This window comes from Bos indicus x Bos taurus, chromosome 16, assembly GCF_003369695.1.
Source record: "Bos indicus x Bos taurus breed Angus x Brahman F1 hybrid chromosome 16, Bos_hybrid_MaternalHap_v2.0, whole genome shotgun sequence".
Lineage (NCBI taxonomy): Eukaryota > Metazoa > Chordata > Mammalia > Artiodactyla > Bovidae > Bos > Bos indicus x Bos taurus.
In genome coordinates this window covers 18,466,884-18,489,483 of record NC_040091.1, presented here as the reverse complement: position 1 = coordinate 18,489,483, position 22,600 = coordinate 18,466,884, and the positions used below count along the sequence as shown (strand labels likewise).

General features: G+C 36.5%; 1 protein-coding gene across 1 annotated transcript in view; it reads left to right on the top strand.

The window, feature by feature from the left end:
- Positions 1-22,600, top strand: part of USH2A (usherin) — a 938,899-nt gene that overhangs the window by 674,363 nt on the left and 241,936 nt on the right. Inside the window, exon 47 of the mRNA XM_027564435.1 lies at positions 21,422-21,620. Coding sequence (XP_027420236.1) covers positions 21,422-21,620 — 199 coding nt within the window. The remainder of the gene's footprint in view (positions 1-21,421; positions 21,621-22,600) is intronic.

The window sequence follows — 22,600 nt, the reverse complement described above, 5'->3', positions numbered from 1 at the left end:
CAGCAGGCCCAGAGATCACCACAGTGTTGGAGGGCATCCTAGGGAGGTTAGGTTGACTGTGACTCCCAGTGAGGGAGAGAACTCTGACAGCAGTGACTCCAGAAAAGCATTTATTATTCTTATGTTTTGACTTGTTCTATGGATTCTTTTCTTTCTTTTTTCTCCCCCTGTGTTGTAGTTGTTGATTTTATTGAATTAGATTTTTATGAAATCTAAGCTTTGGAGCTTTCTTTTTTTCTCAGTCACATTTTTTAATTGTTGTTATAAACCTTTTCCTTTACATTGCTCTTTTGCAGTTCTGTGGAGTTTTCCTTTTTTCTTTTTCTTTTCTCTTTTCTTGATTATTTAGACCTATTATTTTTTCTACATTTATTACTTTGCTTTTCCTACTGTTCTTTCCCCCTTGCAGTTACTTTTTAATGTATATAAATGTTCTTTATCTATATCTATTTAACTCTGTATACTATTCTTTCTTTTCTTTCTTTCCATTTCTCGCAACATAGTTGTTAATTTTATTTTCATTGCTTTATTTCCCCAATTGGCACCTTGCTTTAGATTTGTTTTCCAGTTTGTGCTTTAGTTAGTTTTGTTCTTAACTGTTAGATATAATTTTTGGTTTCCTTCATTTCCTGGGTCAATCTATTGTACCTTATTTTTGTCTAACTGTTTTGATTTTGTGTACAGGTATATATGTGTATGTGTATATTCAGTCACACTTTTCATTGTTGTTATAAACCTCTGCCTCTACGTTGGGCTTTTGCAGTTCTGTAGAGTTTTCCTTTTTTTTCCCCCCTTTTTTCTTCTTTTTTCTTTTCTCCTTTTTATAATTTTTAATTTCTTTAAACCTATTGTATTTTTTCTACATATATTCCTTTGTTTGCTTTTCCTTCTGTTCTTTTCCCTTGCAGTTAATCTTTAAAGTGTGTAAATCTTCCTCATCTACCTCTATTTAACTTTGCATATTTGTTTTTCTTTCCTTTCCTCTCAACATATTTGTTAGTTTTGTTTTCATTGCTTTATTCCCCATTTAGCACATTGATTTAGTTTTGTTTTCCAGTTTGTGCTTTAGTTAGTTTTGTTCTTAACTGGTATATATAATTTTTGATTTCCTTTGTTCACTGGGTCAATCTAAGGTACTTTATTTTTGTTAGACTGTGACTTTGGTCATGAGTGTATATGTATATGTGTTTATTCCAATATTTTAATTATTATTTGCCTGATTTTGTGACTGCCATTTGGCTGGGGTTCATCTTTGGTTCCTCATTTTTGGTTCCTCATTTTGGGGTATTTGTTTTAATCTCACTTAATGCTATAACGAACCATTTGTGGAATCTTCATTCCTGACCAGAGATCAAGCTCTGAGTCTTTGGAGTGGGAGCACTGACTCCAAGACCCTAGACTACCAGAAAACTAACCCTAGGAATTATCAGATAGTGAGAACTCACACCAAGGAAAACCACCTGAATACAAGACATCACCCAACAACCAGTAGCAATCTGTGCAGGAAGCCTCATGTCAACAACAAACAAAACAAAATACAAAGCCAATCATCAGCAGACAGGATTACCTCCTCACCCAGCCTTACCCATCAGAGGAAGAAGAAACAAACAAGCAAGCAACAACAACAACAAAAACTCAGCACAAATCTCAGCCTATATGAAGCTTACACAAACCACTAGACCAGCCTTAGGAGGGCAGAAACCAAAAGGAAGAAAGAATTCAACCACGAAGTCTTGGAAAAGGAGAACTCAAATACAATAAGTTAAAAAAAATTAATGAAAAGGCAGTGAGATATTACACAAATGAAGAAATAAACTAGAAACACAGAAGTCCAAATAAATGAAGAGGAAATAGGCAAACTACCTGAAAAAGAATTCAGAATAATGATAGTAAAGATGATCAAAAACCTTGAAAACAAATGGAGAAAATGCAAGAATCAATTAACAAAGACCTACAAGAATTAAAGAATAAACATACAGAGACAAACAACACAATTACTGAAAAATTAAAAATGCTCTAGAAGAAGTCAACAGCAGAATATCTGAAGCAGAAGAAAGAATCAGTGAGCTGGAAGTTAAATGGTAGAAATAACTTCTGAAAAGCAGAATGAAGTCAAAAGAATGAAAAGAATTGAGGATAGTCTCAGAGACCTCTGGGACAATACCAAATGCACCAACATTCGAATTATAGGGGTCCCAGAAGAAGAGAAAAAGAAAGGGTATGAGAAAATTTTTGAAGAGATTATAGTTGAAAATTTCCCCAACATGGAAAAGGAAATAGTCAATCAAGTTCAAGAGACACAGAGTCCCATACAAGATAAACCCAAGGAGAAACATAAGACAAACACTAACAGACATAAAAGGAGAAATTGACAGTAACAGTCATAGTAGGAGACTTTAACACCCCACTCACACCAATGGACAGATCATCAAAACAGAAAATTAATAAGGAAACACAAGTCTTAAATGATACATTAGATGAGATGGATCTCATTGATATCTTCAAGACGTGACATCCAAATGCAGAATACACCTTCTTTTCCAGTGTACATGAAACATTCTCCAGGATAAACCACATCTTGGATCACAAATCAAACCTCAGTAAATTTAATAAAATTAAAATCATATCAAGCATCTTCTCCAAACACAACAATATGAGACTAGATATCAATTACAAGAAAAAACTGTATGGAACACAAACACATGGAGATTAAACAACACATTTCTAAATAACCAACAAGTTACTGAAGAGCTCACAATGGAAATAAAAAAATTTCTAGAAACAAATGCCAATGAAAAACGACAGCTCAAAACGTATGGGATGAAGCAAAAGCAGTTCTAAGAGGGAATTTTATAGCAATACAATCCTACTTCAAGAAACAAGAAAAACATCAAATAGACAACCTAACTTTACACTTAAAACAATCGAAATAAGAACAACAACAACAAAAAAAACCAGAGTTATTAGAAGGAAAGAAATCATAAAGATCCAAGCAGAAATAAATGAAAACGAAATGAAAGAAACAATAGTAAAGATTAATAAAACTAAAAACTGGTTTATTAAGAAGATAAACAAAATGGGCAAACCTTTAGCCAGACTCATCAAGAAAAAGAGAGAGAAGAATCACAACAAAATTACAAGTGAAAAGGAGAGGCTACAACAGACAGTGCAGAAATACAAAGGATTATGACTAGTATGAGTGACTGTATGGCAATAAACTGGATAACGTGGAAGAAATGGACAGATTCTTAGAAAAGTTCAATCTTCCAAGACTGAACCAGGAAGGAATAGAAATTATGGACAACACAATTACAAGCACTGAAATGAAGCTGTGATCAAACATCTCCCAAAATACAAAAGCCCAGGACCAGATGGCTTCAAAGGAGAATTCTGTCAAACATTTAAATAAGAGCTAATGCCTATCCTTCTAAAACTCTTTCAAAAAATTGCAGAGGAAGGAACACTCCCAAACTCATTCTACGAGGCCACCATCACCCTCATACCAAAACCAAAGACAGCACAAAAAAAGAAAACTACAGGCCAATATCACTGACGAACATAGATGCAAAATCTTCAACAAAATTTTAGCAAGCAGAATTCAGCAACACATCAAAAAGCTTATACACCATGATCAAGTTGGGTTTATTCCAGGAATGCAAGGATTCATCAATATACACAAATCAATCAGTGTGATACACCATATTAACAAATTGAAAGATGAAAACCATATGATTATCTCAATAGATGCAGAGAAAGCCTTTGACAAAATTCAGCATCCATTTATGTTAAAACTCTTCAAAAAATGGGCATAAAGGAACCTACCTCAACATAGTTAAAGGCCATATATGATAAGCCTATAGCAAACATTCTCAATGGTGAAAAACTGAATGCATTCTCCCTAAGATCAGGAACAAGACAAGGGTATCCACTTTTACCACTATTATTCAACATAGTTCTGGAAATCCTAGCTACAGCAATCAGAGAAGAAAAAGAAATAAAAGGAATCCAGAGCAGAAAAGAAGAAGTAAAGCTCTCACTGTTTGCAGATGGCATGATACTGTACATAAAAAACCCTAAAGATAGTATCAGAAAATTACTAGAGCTAATCAGTGAACTTAGTAAAGTTGCAGGATACAAAATCAATACACAGAAATCACTTGCATTTCTATATACTAACAATGAAAATTCAGAAAGCGAAATTAAGGAATCAATCCCATTCACCATTGCAACAAAAAGAATTATATGTCTAGGAATAAACTTACCTAAGGAGACAAAAGATCTGTACACAGAAAATTATAAAAGACTATGAAAGAAATCAAAGATGACATAAACAGATGGAGAGATATTCCATGTTCCTGGGTAGGAACAATCAATATTGTGAAAATGACTATACTATCAAATGCAATCTACAGATTAAATGAGATCCCTATCAAATTACCAATGGCTTTTTTCACAGACTAGAACAAAAACTTTCACAATTCATATAGAAACACAAAAGACCCAAAGTAGCCAAAGCAGTCTTGAGAAAGAAGAATGGAGCTGGAGGAATCAACCTTTCTGATTTCAGATTATACTACAAAGCTACAGTCATCAAGACAGTATGGTACTGGCACAAAAACAGAAATATAGACCAATGGAACAAGATAGAAAGCCCAGAAATAAACCCATGCACCTATGGGTACCTTATTTTTGACAAAGGAGGCAAGAATATGAAATGGGACAAAGAAGCCTCTTCAATAAATGGTGCTGGGAAAACTGGACAGCTACATGTAAAAGAATGAAATTAGAACACTTCCTAACACCATACACAAAGATAAACTCAAAATGGATTAAAGACCTAAATGTAAGACCAGAAACTATGAAACTCTTAGAGGAAAACATAGGCAGAACACTCAATGACATAAATCAAAGCAAGATCCTCTATGACCCACCTTCTAGAGTAATGGAAATAAAAACAAACATAAACAAGTGGGAACTGATTAAAGTTAAAAGCTTTTGCACAGCAAAGGAAACTATAAGCAAGGTGAAAATACAATCCTCAGAATGGGTGAAAATAATAGCAAAGAAACAACTGACAAAGGATTTATTTCCAAAATATACAAGCAGCTCATACAACTCAATACCAGAAAAACAAACAACCCAATCAAAAAGTGGGAAAAAGACCTAAACAGACATTTCTCCAAGGAAGATATACAGATGGCTAACAAACACATGAAAAGATGCTCAACATCGCCCATTATTAGAGAAATGCAAATCAAAATTACAATTAAGTATCTCCTCACAACAATCAGAATTGCCATAATCAAAAAGTCTACACACCTTCTGGAGAAGGTGTGGAGAAAGGGGAATGCTCTTGCGCTGTTGGTGGGATGTAAATTGATACAGCCACTATGGAAGACGGTACAGAGAGTCCTTAAAAAACTGGGAATAAAACCACCATATGATGCAGCAATCCCACTCCTAGGCATACACTCTGAGGAAACAAAAATTGAAAAAGACACATGTATCCCATTGTTCACTACCGCACTCTTTACAATAGCGAGAATATAGTAGCAACCTAAATGTCCATCGACAGATGAATGGTTAAAGAAGTTGTGGTACATATACACAATGGAATATTCAGTTCAGTTCAGTCGCTCAGTTGTGTCCGACTCTTTGCGACCCCATGAATCACAGCACGCCAGGCCTCCCTGTCCATCACCAACTCCCGGAGTTCACTCAAACTCAACGTCCATCAAGTTGGTGATGCCATCCAGCCATCTCATCCTCTGTCGTCCCCTTCTCCTCCTGCCCCCAATCCCTCCTAGCATCAGAGTCTTTTCCAATGAGTCAACTCTTTGCATGAGGTGGCCAAAGTACTGGAGTTTCAGCTATAGCATCATTCCTTCCAAAGAAATCCCAGGACTGATCTCCTTTAGAATGGACTGGTTGGCTCTCCTTGCAGTCCAAGGGACTCTCAAGAGTCTTCTCTAACACCACAGTTCAAAAGCATCAATTCTTTGGCGCTCAGCTTTCTTCACAGTCCAACTCTCACATCCATACATGACCACTGGAAAAACCATAGCCTTGACTAGATGGACCTTTGTTGGCAAAGTAATGTCTCTGCTTTTCAATATGCTATCTAGGTTGGTCATAACTTTCCTTCCAAGGAGTAAGCGTCTTTTAATTTCATGGCTGCAATCACCATCTGCAGTGATTTTTGGAGCCCATGGAAAATGGAATATTACTCAGCTGTAAAAGGAATGCATTTGTACCCATTCTAATGAGGTGGATGAACCTAGAGCCTATTATACAGAGTGATGTAAGTCAGAGAAAGATAATATTATATTCTAATTATATTATAATTATAAGCAATAAATATTATATTCTAATGTATTTATATGGAATCTAGAAAAATGGTGCTGAAGAATCTATATACAGGGCAGCAATAGAGAAACAGACATAGAGAATAGACTTATGGACATGGGGAGAGGGGAGGAGAGGGTAAGATGTATGGAAAGAGTAAGATGGAAACTTATATTACCATGTGTAAAATAGATAGCCATGGGAATTTGATGAATGGCTTAGGAAACTCAAGCAGGGGCTCTGTATCAACCTAGAGGGGTGAGATGGGGAGGGAGATGGGAGGGATGTTCGAAAGGGAGGGGATATATGTACATCTATGGCTGATTCATGTTGAGGTTTGACAGAAAACAGCAAAATTCTGTAAAGCAATTATCCTTCAATAAACAAATAAATAAATAAAAAAGCTTCCAGGAAAAAAAGGCAGATCATGTACATACAGCACTAGGAATTTGGATGATATTATCAGACTATAAATAGCAAGATTCATTGCTAGGAAAACAATGAAATAATGCCTTAAATTCTGAATTAAAAAAAAAAAAACTTTCATCTTATTATTCCATACTTCATCAATATCAATTATATATTGGGTCAGAAGAGAGGCAACTTAAGGCATGTGAAGGGAAAAGAATATAGATTTTATTGAAAACTAACAAGAATGTGAAGAGAACTATATAGTTTTAACAATAAATTAAGCTTCCAAAAATGTTCTGGGTTTTCTAAATTTGTTTATTTTTTAGTTATTCTCTAAATTTTTTAAATTTGTTTTTAATTTACATACAGTAGAAGACATTCTTTTTTGCTTCACATTTCTGTAAGTTTTGACAAATATATCGAGTTGTGTGAACACCGCTACAATTAACATATAGCACTGTTCCATTATGTCAAAATACTTCTTCACACTAGCCCCTTTATAGTCAATCCTCCTCCACCCGCCCCCATACTGAGGGAGCACTGTTTCATTTCTGTAAGCATGAAACATGCCTGGTTCATGTTGTCATTTAATTGGAGTCATACAATATGTAGCCATTTAAGCCTGACTTCTTTCACTCTACATAGTGCATTTAAGATTCATCCATAATATCATAAATATCAATAGTTTGTTGGGTTTTGATACTAAATAGTATTCTATTGTATGAATATACCACAGTTTGTGTATCATTTGGGTAGTTTCCAGTTCTTGGTGACAATGAATAGAGTTGCTGTAAACATTTACGTACAGATTTTTATGGGAACGTAGATTCTCATTTCACCTGGGTGAATGATGAGCTGGACTGCTGGATCATATAATAAGTTTATATTTAACTTACTTTATAAGAAACTGCCAAACTGATTTCCAAACTGACTGGATATTGAATTTTGTTAAATACATTTTCTTCATAGTAATTTGTTAATGTGTTTAATTACATTGACTTTCAAATAATTAAGGCTATATTATCTAAATAAAGCCCACTTGGTTGTGATGTATTTTCCTTTTTATATATTCCTGGATTCAATTTGCTATTTTCTTGTTGAGGTTTATGGTTATCCTTATAAATTGTATTTAACTATTTTTATTTCTTGTAATGTCTTTGCCTGCTTTTGGTAAATGGCAATTCTGGGCCCCCAAAATAAACTGGAATATATGTTTTCCTTTTCTGTTTTCTGAAAGAGATTTTGTGAAAATGGTATTTATTTCTTAAATGTTGGTAGAATTTACCAATGAGATTCACCTTTTGCTAGAGTTTTTCTTGTTGAGTGATATTTTACTCAGAATTCAATTTCCTTAACAATGTAGGATGATTCAAGTTATCTGTTTCTTCTTGTGTGAAATTTGTTACCTTGTGTTTGCAAAGAACTGGTTAATTTCATTGAATTTGTCCAATTTATGGACACAAAGTTGCAATGTTTGTAGAATCTGCATTGATTTGCACTGTTTCATATCTGATAATGGTAAAAGTCTCTCAATCAGTCTAGAGTTTTATCCATTTTGTGAATCTTCAGAGAACCATCTTTTGGTTTTATTGATTTTCTCTATTGCTTTATGTTTTCTATTTCATTAATTTCTGCTCTTTATTGATTTCTTTCTTCTTGCTTTGGGTTTATCTTACCCTTCTTTTTTTAGTTGCTTAAAGAGGAAAGCATGCATTATTGATTTGAGACTGTTCTTCTTTTTGACTAGAACTATTTAAAGTTAAGAATTTTCCTTTAAGCTATGCTTCAGGTGATTCTCATGAAGTTTGAAATGTTGCATTTTATTTCATTTAATGTTTTAAGATAGTTTTTAATTTCCTTAATACTTCTGCTTTGACTCATGAATTATTTAGAAGTGGTTTGCTTAATTCCCAAATAATTTTTAGTTTTTTCAGACATATTTAGGATGTGAGTTTCTAAAGCCATTCTGTTATGGTCTGAAACATGGTTTTATTTTATTGTCTATAATGAGATCTATCATGGAGAACATGCTATGTGTACTTGAGGAGAATGTGTATTTTGCTGTTGTCAGAACATTTTATAAATGTCAATTAGGTCAAGTTGAGTGATAGTGATGTTCAGGTCATCTGTACACATAATGATTTCCTGCCTGGCTGTTCTATTAATTATTGTGAGAGGAATGTTGAAATCTCCAAATATAACTATGGGTTTATTTATAATAGTTGTTGTTTTGAACTCTCAGTTTTTACCTCATGTATTTTGATGCTTTACTATTAGGTTCATGCACATTTAGGATTGTTATGTCTTAGTAAATTGACACTTCTGTTGTGTAATATTCCTTTTCCTTCCTAATAACTTTTTTATCATCAAGTATATTTTGTCTGATAATAATATAGCCACTCCAACTTTCTTTGGATTAGTGTAACTTTGAGTGATTTTGGAGTATTTCCTGGATATTTAAATATCAGGTTGTCATCATGTGTAGAAGGTTGGAGGTTTTGTTTCTCTTGGCAGGTGACCAACTTGGTTAGCTTCAGACTGAAATTTTTGTCTTGGCTTATGTGGTCAGTTGCGCTAATATTTGTTCATTTTTCAGAAGTTTCACCATGCTGCTTTATGTCTGTCCCATTCAAGCACCTCTCAGTGGCTTATCTGGTGTTTGGTTAGGGGATTATGTAACGGTTCAGATCTCAAAGTCTTTGCTATGTGATCATGCTTCCTTTTGCTTATGAGGCAGCCATGTGTGTGCACCTTGGAATTAAGACTTGTGTTGATTTATGCACAGAATTAATAGACTGCTTAGCTTTATCTTCTTTGAGAGTTCCTCTGTGTTTTCCATATCCCTTGGACTTCCTTTTCATATCTTTAGCTAGAAAGAGATGGTTTCTCTTGGAATTTTAGCCTCCCAAAGTAGCTCACAGTTTACATCAATGGAATTGTTTGAGGGGTAAAGAGATTAGAGAGAAAATATTGAAAAAAAAAAAAAAAAAGGTAGGAATTTTTGTGCCATACATTCTTTGGGCCACAAGGGGCACTTTTCTGGTTTCTCTGGCCAGAAAGCTAGATTTTTCTTAGCATATTTTATTCTTATTTGGCCACGACTGCCATCATTCAGCTCCTTATCTGGAATCATTCTCAGAGCAGGAATAAAGAGGAAACAAAATGAAACAGGGATATTCATCACACCTTCTGGCTTGCTAGGCCTTTTTATATTCTGGTCAGAAAGATTAGGTTGCTCTCAAACCTAGACAGCATATTAAAAAGCAAAAACGTCACTTTGCCAGCAAAGGTCCATATAGTCAAAGGTATGGTTTTTCCAGTAGTCATGTGTGGGTGTGAGAGTCGGACCATAAAGAAAGCTGATTACCAAAGAATTGATGCTTCAAATTGTGGTGCTGGAGAAGACTCTTGAGAGTCCCTTGGACTGCAAGGAGATCAAACCCGTCAATCCTAAAGGAAATCAACCCTGAATATTCACTGGAAGGAAGGACTGACGCTGCAGCTCCAATACTTTGCCCAACTGATGTGAAGAGCTGCCTCATTTGAAAAGACCCTGATGCTGCAGAAGACTGAAGGCAGGAGGAGAAGGAGACAACAGAGGGATGAGATGGTTGGATGGCATCATCGACTCAGTGGACATGAGTTTGGGCAAACTCTGGGAGATAGTGAATGACAGGGAAGCCTGGTGTGCTGCAGTCCATGGGGTTGCAAAAATCAAACACAGCTGAGTGACTGAACAACAACAACACAGGTTTTGCTTGCCCAGTACATGGGTCCACACTGGGGCTGCTCTTCAGCTGAAGATGGGGACAATAAAAGGAAAAACAATTGGAAACTCATCCTATAATGTTTGCTCTTCAAATATTGGCTTCTTTCCTGATTTGCCAGTGTTGTTAACTTTTCAAAGTCCTTAGGTGGTTGCTTTTTGTAATTTGAGCTGACTTTTTAGCAATAATCAACAGGCGTGTGTGTGTGGGTGTGTGTGTGTATGCTCAGTCATGTCCAACTCTTTGTGACCCCATGGATTGTAGCCCACCAGGATCCTCTGTCCATGGGATTATCCAGGCAATAATACTGGAGCGGGTTGCCATTTACTCCTGTAAGGGATCTTTCCCACCCAGGAATCACACCCACATCTCCTGCATTGGCAGGTGGATTCTTTACCACTGAGCCACCAGGGAGAGAGGCTATAAAGGACTTTTCCATATTGACCAGCACAGAAATTACCCCTCCCCTATATTTTTCTTTATTCCAATACCTTTGACAACTTTATTTCCTTTTTTTCCCCCTTTTTTAGGGTAAAAGATCTAGCAAAAAAAAAAAGAAAGCTGGTTTAAATCATTTATAATTGAATATTGGCATGTACATTCTTTCCTTTCCTAAAATGATCTATCATATAGCACAGCAACAGTTTCCAAAGGCAAAACTCTAATGAGCATATATAGGCTGCCAAGCCATTAATCAAAATTACACCAACACCAAAGCAGTTAGCCTCCTGTGTGCATGTTATTGTTTGTGTAATTTCATTATACTTCTGGCAATGTGTACATGTTAGTTGTTTCTATTTTGGTTTAAGAAACTCTCTTATATTAGCAACGTGAAAAATCAAGTGTGAAATCCTTCCAGATAAATGTCAGTAGACAAAGTTTGCTTCTATAGCACTCAAAATATTTTGGTTTCTAATAACACATGTATTTCTTAGATTATCTTTGGTAAAATGTCATAGTCAGCATTAACTTTGGTATATTTTAATAACATATAGAGATAGCTTACCAGCCTGCTGGATTATAAGCATGGAGCACATCATCTTTGTCTTTGGCCTTAACCTCTACCTTGCTTTTGACTACAACATCTTCCGCACAAGCACTTATGTATGGTTTTCCCAATTATATATAATCCAGAAATGCCCTTGCACACAAATGTAGAAAGATCAGATGAACCCGTCTAGTTTTATGAGCTACTCCTCCGGAAACAAACTCTGTTTCTACATCACATTTTCCGTACTTGTCATATTATCATCAGCTGCTTCTACATACCCGAAGAGTGCTAATGACTGATCGATAGCCCGGACATGTCTGGCCATGGCCTACACGTGCCCTGGGTAGTTCATTTATTTGCCTCGGTGGATTTGCTAGAGTGGAATTTAATCAATAGCTAATTCATTAATTCTGGTCCTCAAGAATGTAGAGACTGCGCTGGATGAAGATAGCTGTCTGGTGCTGGCTTTGATTGAAATATGACAGACACTGCAACTGACAGCTTCCCTGGGTACTGGGTTGCCTCTGAAGTTCGCTTATTTATTCTGTATAAGTGGATAAGCGAAGAAAAGAACATAAACCAAGAAAAAGTTTTATTACATGACTGCCAGTATTCCAAAATGCATGATTTCCAGGCATGAGGCTCCAGGGAAAGCAGAGAAAGAGAGAGAGGGGGAGAGAGAGAGAGAGAGAGATAACACAGATCATGGCTCTCATTCCGTTTAGTGGGAACCATGGCACTTTTTATAGTTCCAGATCAGTTTGGGGCTGTATTATTGATGAGAAGTCAGAGACATAATGTCTTTGTAGTACTCACAAATAACTGTTTAAAACTTTGCTTCAAGCTCCTGAATAATATAAATGATATTTTCACCCATCAGCTTCTGAGAAGTCTTCATGATAATAGCACAGACTCTGTGTCTCTAAATGACACTTAAACCACTATCATCATTTAGAAATCCCCCTGTCTGAAAATTTCAGAGTACATAACTGGGGGTTGAGGATAGCGTGAATGGTCATGGCTGGTTGAAAAAGAACTTACTCTTTTTTGCCTCACCAAATTTGAGGTGAAACTTTGAGGCTTCTATATTTTTATACTATGACACTGGCTATCAGGAAATCTCTTGTATGATTGTTTTGATATATGATATATGATATATGATATATGATAGCTTGAATACTGAAGTGATTTTACAATTAAACATTTTTAAGTCATGCTTTATGTTATGTTTTTAAATGGGGAGTATGCTGGGCTGTAGATGTAGAATTTCCGATCACCTCTTCACCCATATTATAAACTTTACTTTTTTGCCAGTTTGGGCAAGTTGAGACAGCTTCTTTTTAATTTAATTTTTATTGTCTATTGGAGTATGGTTGATTTACAATGTTCTGTTAGTTTCAGGTGTACAGCAAAGTGCTTCAGTTATACATATACATATATACACTCTTTTTCAGATTCCTTTCCCATATAGATTATTACAGAATATTGAGTAGAGTCCCCTGTGCTATACAGTAGGTCCTTGTAGGTTACGTGTTATATATAGAGTAGTGTGTGTATGTTAATCCCAATATCCTAATTTATCTTCCCTCCTCACCTTTCCCCTTGGTAACCATCAATTTGTTTTTAAAGTCTGTGGATCTGTTTCTGTTTTGTAAATAAGTTTGTGTGTATTATGTTTTTTAGATTCCACATATAAGTGATATCATCCAATATTTGTCTTTCTCTGTCTGCCTTATTTCACTTAGTATAATCATCTCTAGGTCCAATCATGTTGCTGCAAATGGCATTATTTCATTCTTGTTATTATTGAATAATATTGCATTATATTGATATGTGTATGTACCACATCTTCATCCATTCCTATGTCAATGAACATGTATGTTGCTTCCATGTCTTGGTTATTATAAATAGGGCTGCAATGAGTATTGAGGTGCATGTATCCTTTTGGACCATGTTTTTCTCCAGATATATGCATGTGTTGTGCTTAGTCGCTCAGTTGTGTTCCACTGTTTGTAACTCCATGGACTGTAGCCCTCCAGGCTCCTCTGTCCATGGGGATTCTCCAGGCAAGAATACTGGGATGGGTTGCCATGCCCTCCTCCAGGGGATCTTCCCAACCCAGGAATTGAACCCAGGTCTCCAGCGTTGCAGGCAAATTCGTCATCGTCTGAGCCACCAGCGAAGCCTCTAGATATATGCCTAGGAGTGAGAGTGAAGGGTTGTATTGCAGCTCTATTTTTAGTTTTTGAAAGAACCTCTATACTGTTCTCCATAGTGGCTGTGCCAATTTACAGTCCCACCAACAGTGTAGGAGGGTTCCCTTTTCTCTACACTCTCTCCAGCAATTTTTGTTTGTAGAATTTTTGAGGATGGCTTTTCTGACCAGTATGAGGTGGTACCTCACTGTATTTTTTATTTGCATTTCTCTAATAATAAGTCACTCAGTTGTATCCGACTCTTTTCAACCCCATGGAATAGTATATAGAATTCTCCAGGCCAGGACACTGGAGTGGGTGGCTCTTCCCTTCTCCAGGGAATCTTCCCAACCCAGGGATTGAACCCAGGTCTCCCGCGTTGCAGGAAGATTATTTGCCAGCTGAGCCATAAGGGAAGTCCAATAATTAGCAGTATTGAGCATCTTTTCATGTGACTCTTGGGCCATTTGTATATCTTCTTTGGAGAAATATCTATTTAGATTTTATGCCCATTTTTTAATTGGGACTGGAATTTTCTGTTCCAGTCTAAAGGATATGAGAACACCTCTCATACCCTGTCATGGAATGTATCTAGTACTGTCGTACACATTCAATCAATAGTCTTACAATCATAATGGCTTTCAGTAAATATTATTTTTCTGATGGCCAATGAATTCTGATCATCAAACTCATTGTTTGATCAGAAGGCCTTACAGAATATTGAGTTTATTCTTAAGACTCTGCCACTACTATTTCCATTTTCTTACTTCCTTCTCTTTCCCAAACTCCTTCTAACTTCTCTACTTTTTGCAGCTCCCAGAGAAGCAGCTCAGTCACTGAGATTTTGAGAGGCCTTGTAAGCATCTCCACAAAATCCAGCTTTCCTCCCAATTTACTCTACTCTTTGGTTTCTTTCATTGTTTTCATTCCAAATCCATTCATTGATTGTGGATGTCTTCAACAGAAAGACTCTCTCCTACTCAAATAGTTCATTCTCACAGTTTGCATCATACTGATGTCTCAAAGATCTCTAGCCTCATTTTCTCCCTAAACTCTAGTCCCATGTATTCAGTTTTGTATTAGTGTTCTATAGTGATAGCCATCCATCACTCCCATAACCTCAAGCCTCAGAAGTGAATTTTCAGCTAACTCATCTTTTCCAACATCCAGTTCTGCAGAGGTACCACTACCTTGCGTATGATCACAGACATCTAGCTTTGATTTTTTTTAATCCCCTGATTTCACTCAATATCAATTTTAGTCTGTCTTCTTTTGGAGCATCTTCTCCTATCTGTCTCTCTTCTTCATTTCTACCATCATAACCCTAGTTCATTCTTTTATCATTCAAGTTGATGTACCTATCTTAATTCAATGAGATACAAGAAGGAAAGGTTTTATTTTTGCCTATTCCTTGCTACCTAAACAGTCTTTTGGATGTCCTTTTCCTAACTCTTGAAAAATCTCTCAGAAACATCTTATGGCTTTCACATTGTTTTTAGTTATGAGCCTCACTTTAGTAGTTAAGATTCATGATCAAGTATTAAAAGTTCATTCCATCTCCAGCAAAATATTAAGTTCACATATGATTCAAAAATCCTACCATTTCACAGGCTCAGACCTGATCCCAGCTTGCCCTTTCTCTCCTCCTACTCTTTCTTGTCTATTTCCTTTCATCCAGCTGTGCCTCTTTCCAACATTATTACTTTACTACCACTGCTGGGTAGCCACCCAAACTCTCTGTGTGGCAGGTAGCACTTTCTTGGACAATTCTCTGTTTTCCTTGAGAGGACTTTTGAGAATCTCCACAAAGTCAAGTTCCCTGATGTGAATGTGGTCTTCTGAAACTGATCTGTGGTGGTGGCAGAGCAGAACATCCCAAAGACTCTCCTTACTGGAGTTCCTTCACACCTAAAGCCTGCCATGGTGGGTGGTATATGTAAAGTGGGCTCACACCTCACCATTTTGCAAGATGTCCATTGGCTCCTGGTAAACTCATTCGTTTGTGCCATGGTAAAGATGAATGGTATGCCAATCCTGTCTTGCCTATCATTACAGCTGCTCTGGATAATATCTGGCCATTAGAATTCTCTAGCTGAAAAACAAGCACCTGTTCTTTGGTCATACAGGATACCAATCCCTATGTCAAATTGTCCCCTAAGTTTCTATATTCCGCTCCAGGGACAGTAGCAAATTTGGCTTAGATATTTCTGTTTCTCAGGAGGTACCAACCAGGAGAAGCAAGTGTTTCCAGTTTTTCTGAGTGGTGTATTTAGAGTGTCTTCCTCAGCCTAGAGTGTGTGTTTAGGGGTGGGCTGGGGATGGATTTTAACATCACTCTTCAATAAATAAATCACTTCTCTCTTACTCTGTGGCTCAAAAATTTCCAGTGATTTTCCAATGCACTCAAAAAATGAATCAAAAGTTACTTCTCTGTTCTACAAAACCCTGCATGATCTGCAGTTCCCCATCCACCCTCCCAACACCCACCTAATTCATTTTCCATCATTCTCTTGCTCACTCTAGTTCTTTCCCACTAGATTCTTTGATTGTCCTGCAACAAGTCAAGGGCATGGTTGTCTCAAAGCCTCTCTACCTCCTGTTCTCTCTGCCTAGAAACTCCTGTTCACATGCTTTGTCCTTTCTCCCTACACAGAAGAGCCAGGCCTTCTCAGACCACCAGTTTGACATATTGTATACTTACGTATATGTTTGCTCTTTCGTCTTTTCCCAGCAAAATGTAAGTTTTATGAAAAAAGGAGCTGTGTCTTATTTATTCATAATTATATTATTAGAACAATGCCTTACCTATAGGAGATACTTAATAAATACTCATTAAATTTCCTTCTTTCAAAAACTCTCCAAGATTTCTATTTATTTGGTATTGGTTTGGGTTTTGCATCAATGTTAATGGATAGATTTATCCTCAGAACTCAGCAGAATCTTTCTGATCCCTTTCAGAAACAAGATACTTATCAGTCCTAAAGGGAGAAACTCATCTGTCATCCTCAGCTTGGAGCTAAATTGAAGTTCCTAAACAAGAGAAAGATCCATTAAACATTCCTTCACGTTTAAATTCCTGATGTAGCTCACTGATATTTCTCCCTACCCCTCTTCTCTTTCACTCTCATCTGCCAGGCTATCAGTTCTAAAAGGGCTTTTTATTCTGCTAGTGACATCCTGCACAATCACCTTCTTTCACCATCAAATTCCTCAACATAGTATTTGGGGGGCTTCATAAACTTTCTTCTTAAATTCTGATTGGCCTTCCATTATTGCTGGATGTTGACCATTCACTCATCAAGTTGGTCCCATTACTCTTCTATATATGGCTAGGCTGTTTCCTCCCTCTTATTTTTGCTTATGTGTGTCTTCCTGCTCAGAATTCTTCCTTCCTCCTGTTCCAATTCAAGTCCACATCTACTTCTCCCATGAAACCTTCATTGTTAGTCTAGGCACAATGATCTTTGTTTGGTATCTCTGTAATACTTCAAGGATATATATATATACAATCAATCCTAAAGGAAATCAACCCTGGATAGTCATTGGAAGGACTGATGCTAAAGTACTAATATTTTGGCCACCTGATGCAAAGAGTAAACTCACTGGAAAAGACCCTGATGCTGAGACAGATTGAGAGCAGGAGGAAAAGGGGGTGACAGAAGATGAGATGATTGGATGACATCACCGATTCAATGGACTTGAGTTTGAGCAAACTCTGGGAGATAGTGAAGGACAAGGGAGGCCTGACATGTTATAGTCCATGGGGTCACAATGAGTCAGACTTGACTCAGTGACTGGACAACAACGTAATACTTTTAGCTTGAACTACATGCTTAAACACTTGACTTTACACTGCTGTAAAGTGTAATTTGACATGTTTCTGGTATGCATGTTTTATATCCCCTAATACTTAAGGACACAGAGTTCTACCTTTTGATATTTTACTTACTACCAGTTATGCTAAGGCTTCCCTGGTGGCTCAGATGGTAAAGAGTTTATCTGCAGTGCAGGAGACCCAGGTTCGATCCCTGGGTTGGGAAGATCTCCTGGAGAAGGAAATAGCAACCCATTTCAGTATTCTTGCCTGGAAAATCCCATGGAGGGAGGAGCTTGTTAGGTTACAGTCCATCGGGTCGCAAAGAGTCAGACACGACTGAGCATCTTCACTTCTTCTCAGTTATGCTAAAGCTTCCCAGGTGGCGCTAGTGGTAAATAACCCACTTGCCAATGCAGGAGACGTAGGAGATGAGGGTTTTATCTCTGGGTCAGGAAGATCCCCTGGAGAAGAGCATGACCACCCACTCCAGGTTTCAAGCCTGGAGAATCCCATGGACAGAGGAGCCTGGTGGACTACAGTCTGTAGGGTCACAGAGAGTCAGACATGACTGAAGTGACTTAGCACATAGCACATAGTTAGGCTAAACATTCTAGTGGAGAATTAAGCATTCGATAGCTTGATTTGAGAGCAGATAAATAATATTGTCATCATATTACATTTATTTAGTATTAAAAGTCCCCTGATCATTTTTGATAACCACAATCTGGAATAGTATTTGAAGAAGCTGACAAAAATGACCTAGTTGAGTAGGCATTTTTAAAAGGCCTCGGTAAACAAGTTCAAGGAATCTGGAGCTATTTATAACAATTTATGGATAAATTGGGGTTTCCCTGGTGGCTCAGATGGTAAAGCGTCTGCCTGCAATTTGGGAAACCTGGGTTTGATCCCTGGGTCAGGAAGATCCTCTGGAGAAGGAAATGGCAACCCACTCCAATACTCATGCCTGAAAAATTCCATGGACAGAGGAGCCTGGTAAGCTACAGTCCATGGGGTTGCAAAGAATCGGACACAACTGAGCAACTTCACTTTGTTTCCTTTCTTTCTATAGATAAATTGTTTGTAAAAGACAAACTTCAGATTGTCTCTCCAGTATTTCACATTAATTCATATGGTTTAAGAATGTTCCTTCAATTTTACTCTCCAACATCAAAGCAACAGAGCCATTAATCCACTTCATGTGTGTATTTCTCAGAGATGTCTTTCATTTCAAACCAAAAGATTTTTTCAGTGTCACTGTCATGGGCTCCAGTGAGAGTTGGACAGGTGCTAAGCCCCCTATTTTTCTTTGATCACGTATATTAGTGTACCTAACTCAGATCCTCAACATCAAAACTTTTTATGCTAGCACTAAAAATATAGGTGGTCTCTCTTCCTGGTTATGCTGTGCAAAAAAAGAGAAGTTACACTAACTAGAAATGGTATTTTCCAGACTTTGCTAGTTTACCAGCTTTTGTAGATAAGTCAGACCCTTGAATGTCACTTAAAGGTAGTCTTTTCTGTAGCTGGTTATGCAATGAATACAGAAGAGGTATCTGAAAAAATGTGGAATTAATTTTGAGAGTTGTATAAAGACCTTAGAATAATAATGGTGAATATACAAGTCACCTATGAAACTGTTCTCTTATAGATGCCATTAATTTCTTATCTACAGAGTCTTATTAGTGAATGTGTTATGTTTGTACCTCCAAGAAAACGAAATAATTTTCTTTTTTTTCTTTTTCAGCAGTCTATTAAAATGTCAAGGTTTATCTTGACTGCTGCTTTTTAATGTAAATGTTTGGGCCTAATTGAATTCCTAATATGTAATGTCACTTAGAATTCTGATCGAGTTCAGTAATTTGGCCTGTAAAGACACACTTTTCCTTAAAATGGAAAGTATAACAAAAATATTATTTGACACAATGTCAGAATGATAGTCAACATAAGTTATTATGATAATATTTTAATATTGCTTGAGTATAAGGACTAAGCTCATATGTGCTTGTTATTCCTCAAAGTAGTTATTGAAATGTTTCATAGGTAAAGCTAACCTATAACTATGTAGGTTACGTTACGGTTACCATAATGGTTATGTTACGGTTGAAGATTCTAGAATTATAAAAATCAATCTTGAATGTCCGAGTTCCATTCCTGTTTTTGAAAACAATAAGAGCAAAAGTAATTATTTTATATTTGCCTGATGTTCTGCAGATAGTAGCCTTTCTTTACCCTGCTAAATTGCAAGAATATGCCTTATCAAAATCTCTGGGGCTTTATTAAAATCTTTACTTTCTGTTTATAGATCATCTTAAAATACTAAAGATAGTACAGGTATGTCATCTAGGCTGAATCATTCTGACAAGTAGATGTAAGTGCCAAAATAAAGTTCTGTACATTAATCTGAGAGTAAATAATTTTATTCCAGATTGACTCTTCTTTGAAAACTTGATGCTATGATCTCATTCAGAACAGCAGATGAAATACTAATAGATCATTGAAAATGCAGTTTTGGTGTGATGTTATGCCTCCATTGTTTACCAAACCACTAAAAAAAAAACAGACGCTTATATGTTTAGAATAAATTGTGGCTCAATTTTTAAAACTCAAACATCTTCAAGAATATAGTGATATAAAGAAGTTTGTTATGGGAATCTCCAATTCCTGAATTTCTGACCACAAAGCATATCTGATCATGGTATATAAAGAACTATTGGAAAATTAAATCTGTTTTTGTGAGTCAAAAATTAAGATAAAGTATATTTGGAGGGAGCATATCAATTATATCAGTTGATAAAATATTTAAATATTATGTGTTGATAAATAAATTTATTGAAAAGTGGTATCAACTGTTACCTTATCAACTGATAAAAAGATTTTATCAGTTTGGTCATGCACTTTGTCTATGTGACAAAATAACCAACAGTAGAGGCTCAAGTAAGTAGTTCTGGAGGTAGATTGTTGTTGGCATTGGTTCAGTTATACCAGATATCTCAGGGGCATCTTTGTGCTTTGCATGGCCTTTCTCAAATGATTGCAAGATAATTGAAGTGACTGCTGAAATTTCAGACATCATATTCAGCAGAAAGAAAGAAAAGGGGAAAAGGCCACAGCCAAATCAAGGAAGATAAAATTTCCTAGGGACTAGGAATTTTCATTAGACTCTTAACATCTTCTCGTTACATCTTTTTGCGCAGCAGAGGATCACATGGCTAGTCCTAGCTCAGAGAAGGAAGGCAAAGGAGTAGAAATTGCGAGTAGGGTTTAAGTCTGCTGCATATTGTAATTTCCATGCTATTCACTTTGTGTGTCTGCTAAGTCGTTTCAGTCCAACTCTTTGCAACCCTGTGGACTATAGTTTGCCAGGCTCCTCTGTTCGTAGGATTCTCCATCAAGAATACTGGACTGGATTTCCATGTGCTCCTCCAGGGGATCTTCCCCACTGAGGGATCTAACCTGTGTCTCTTACATCTCCTGCAATGGCGGGTGGGTTCTTTACCACTACTGCCACTTGGGAAGCCCATCCTATGTACTATATCACATTATTTGTGTCTTATTTTTACTTATCAACCAAAATTTTCTGTTGATTTTACTGACTAGCCGCAAACAATGATACATTCTTTTTGCCTCTGAAATTTAAAGTAGGAGACCACTGAACACTTGTCATGGTGTTATTCTCCCAAGAGCGTAAATGATTTTGGTTGATTTTCAAAACATAGCCTATGGTGGTAGCATATGAGTGTATATATTCTTTTGCTTCAGCTTTTTCATTAGGAAGTTGTTGATGAAATAGACCTTTTGACCAAACTGGAAGACTAATTGAAAAGTAGATCAGGCTGATAGCAGCAAAGTCAAATGTTGTCTTTTTCAGAAGTATTGATTATTCTGTCCATTGCAGATCCCTTCAAATTAAATGGATGTCTCCAGGGAGGCCAAGTGGCATCATTCTTGGATATGATCTCTTACGGAAAACATGGCGTCCGTGCTCTAAAACTAAGAAGTTAATGAAGGACCATCCTGGTGGACTCTGCAAGGCAGTGGAGTGTCAAAAACATGAACTTCTTTGTGGAACCAGGTGCTACTCCCCTGAGGCTAAGGTAAATCTTTTCAAACGAGTCAGTAAAATATGTTTTTCCCACTAAATTCTCTGGGCTGAAATCACTTGCCTCTTAAACCATGGTTTATCATGTTCAGTATTTCCACTAGTCTAACAAGAAGACCCCGTGGGAAAGAAAGGATGCCTATAAAAATCTCATCTTCCTCATGAGCATTTTAGCCTTCTCATTTTTCATCATCTTCATAGAAAAAAAAATGAGCTTATTGAAATGATAAGGAACCTCCCAAATTTGTACTTGATTGAATGAGTTGAATATTCTTTACAACAAATTCATTCAGCTACAGGTGGCTGTTTTACATGACACTGATGAGTAACTGTGAGCCGGACCTTTCGTGGTTTGTCTGAAATATTTTTAAACTATGGCCATTTGCAGATTAATGTTCATATTAGTTTGAGCTTAAGAATCAGATCAATAATACAGCTAGACAGAGGAGTTTATAAATGGTTTTTATTGACAAATGATGCAGAAAATCCTTAGTTTGAAGATAGGATTTCACATAATGAAATAACATTCCTATTTGTCAACAACATCACACATTCAATGACTAAAGCTACTACTAAATTCAAAAGATTCACTGCAAAAGGACTCAGTAATTAAGAAAGTGAGTTGTTGAAGTAAGATGGATCAAAATGCTTATTATTATTGCTGACACTTGCTAAGCTGTTTTTATCTAAGAAATGTTATAAAACTAGTAGTTACTAACTATACATTTTTTTTGACATTTAGGCTCCAGAATTGTCATTAAGCCCAAGTTCTATATCATTTTAAGCCATTAAATGTGTGCCATCTGGTGAATATACTTTCATAAAATGAAATGAAATTTAGGATTTCTGAGAGAAAAACATGCTAGAATAAATTTTCCTATTAAAAACGTTCTCCAAGAGAAAGAAAACTTTGATGCATTAAACAAAGTCTTACTTTTGTTTTCAGGATTAAGGGCACATGCAGGTTTTGTCAGT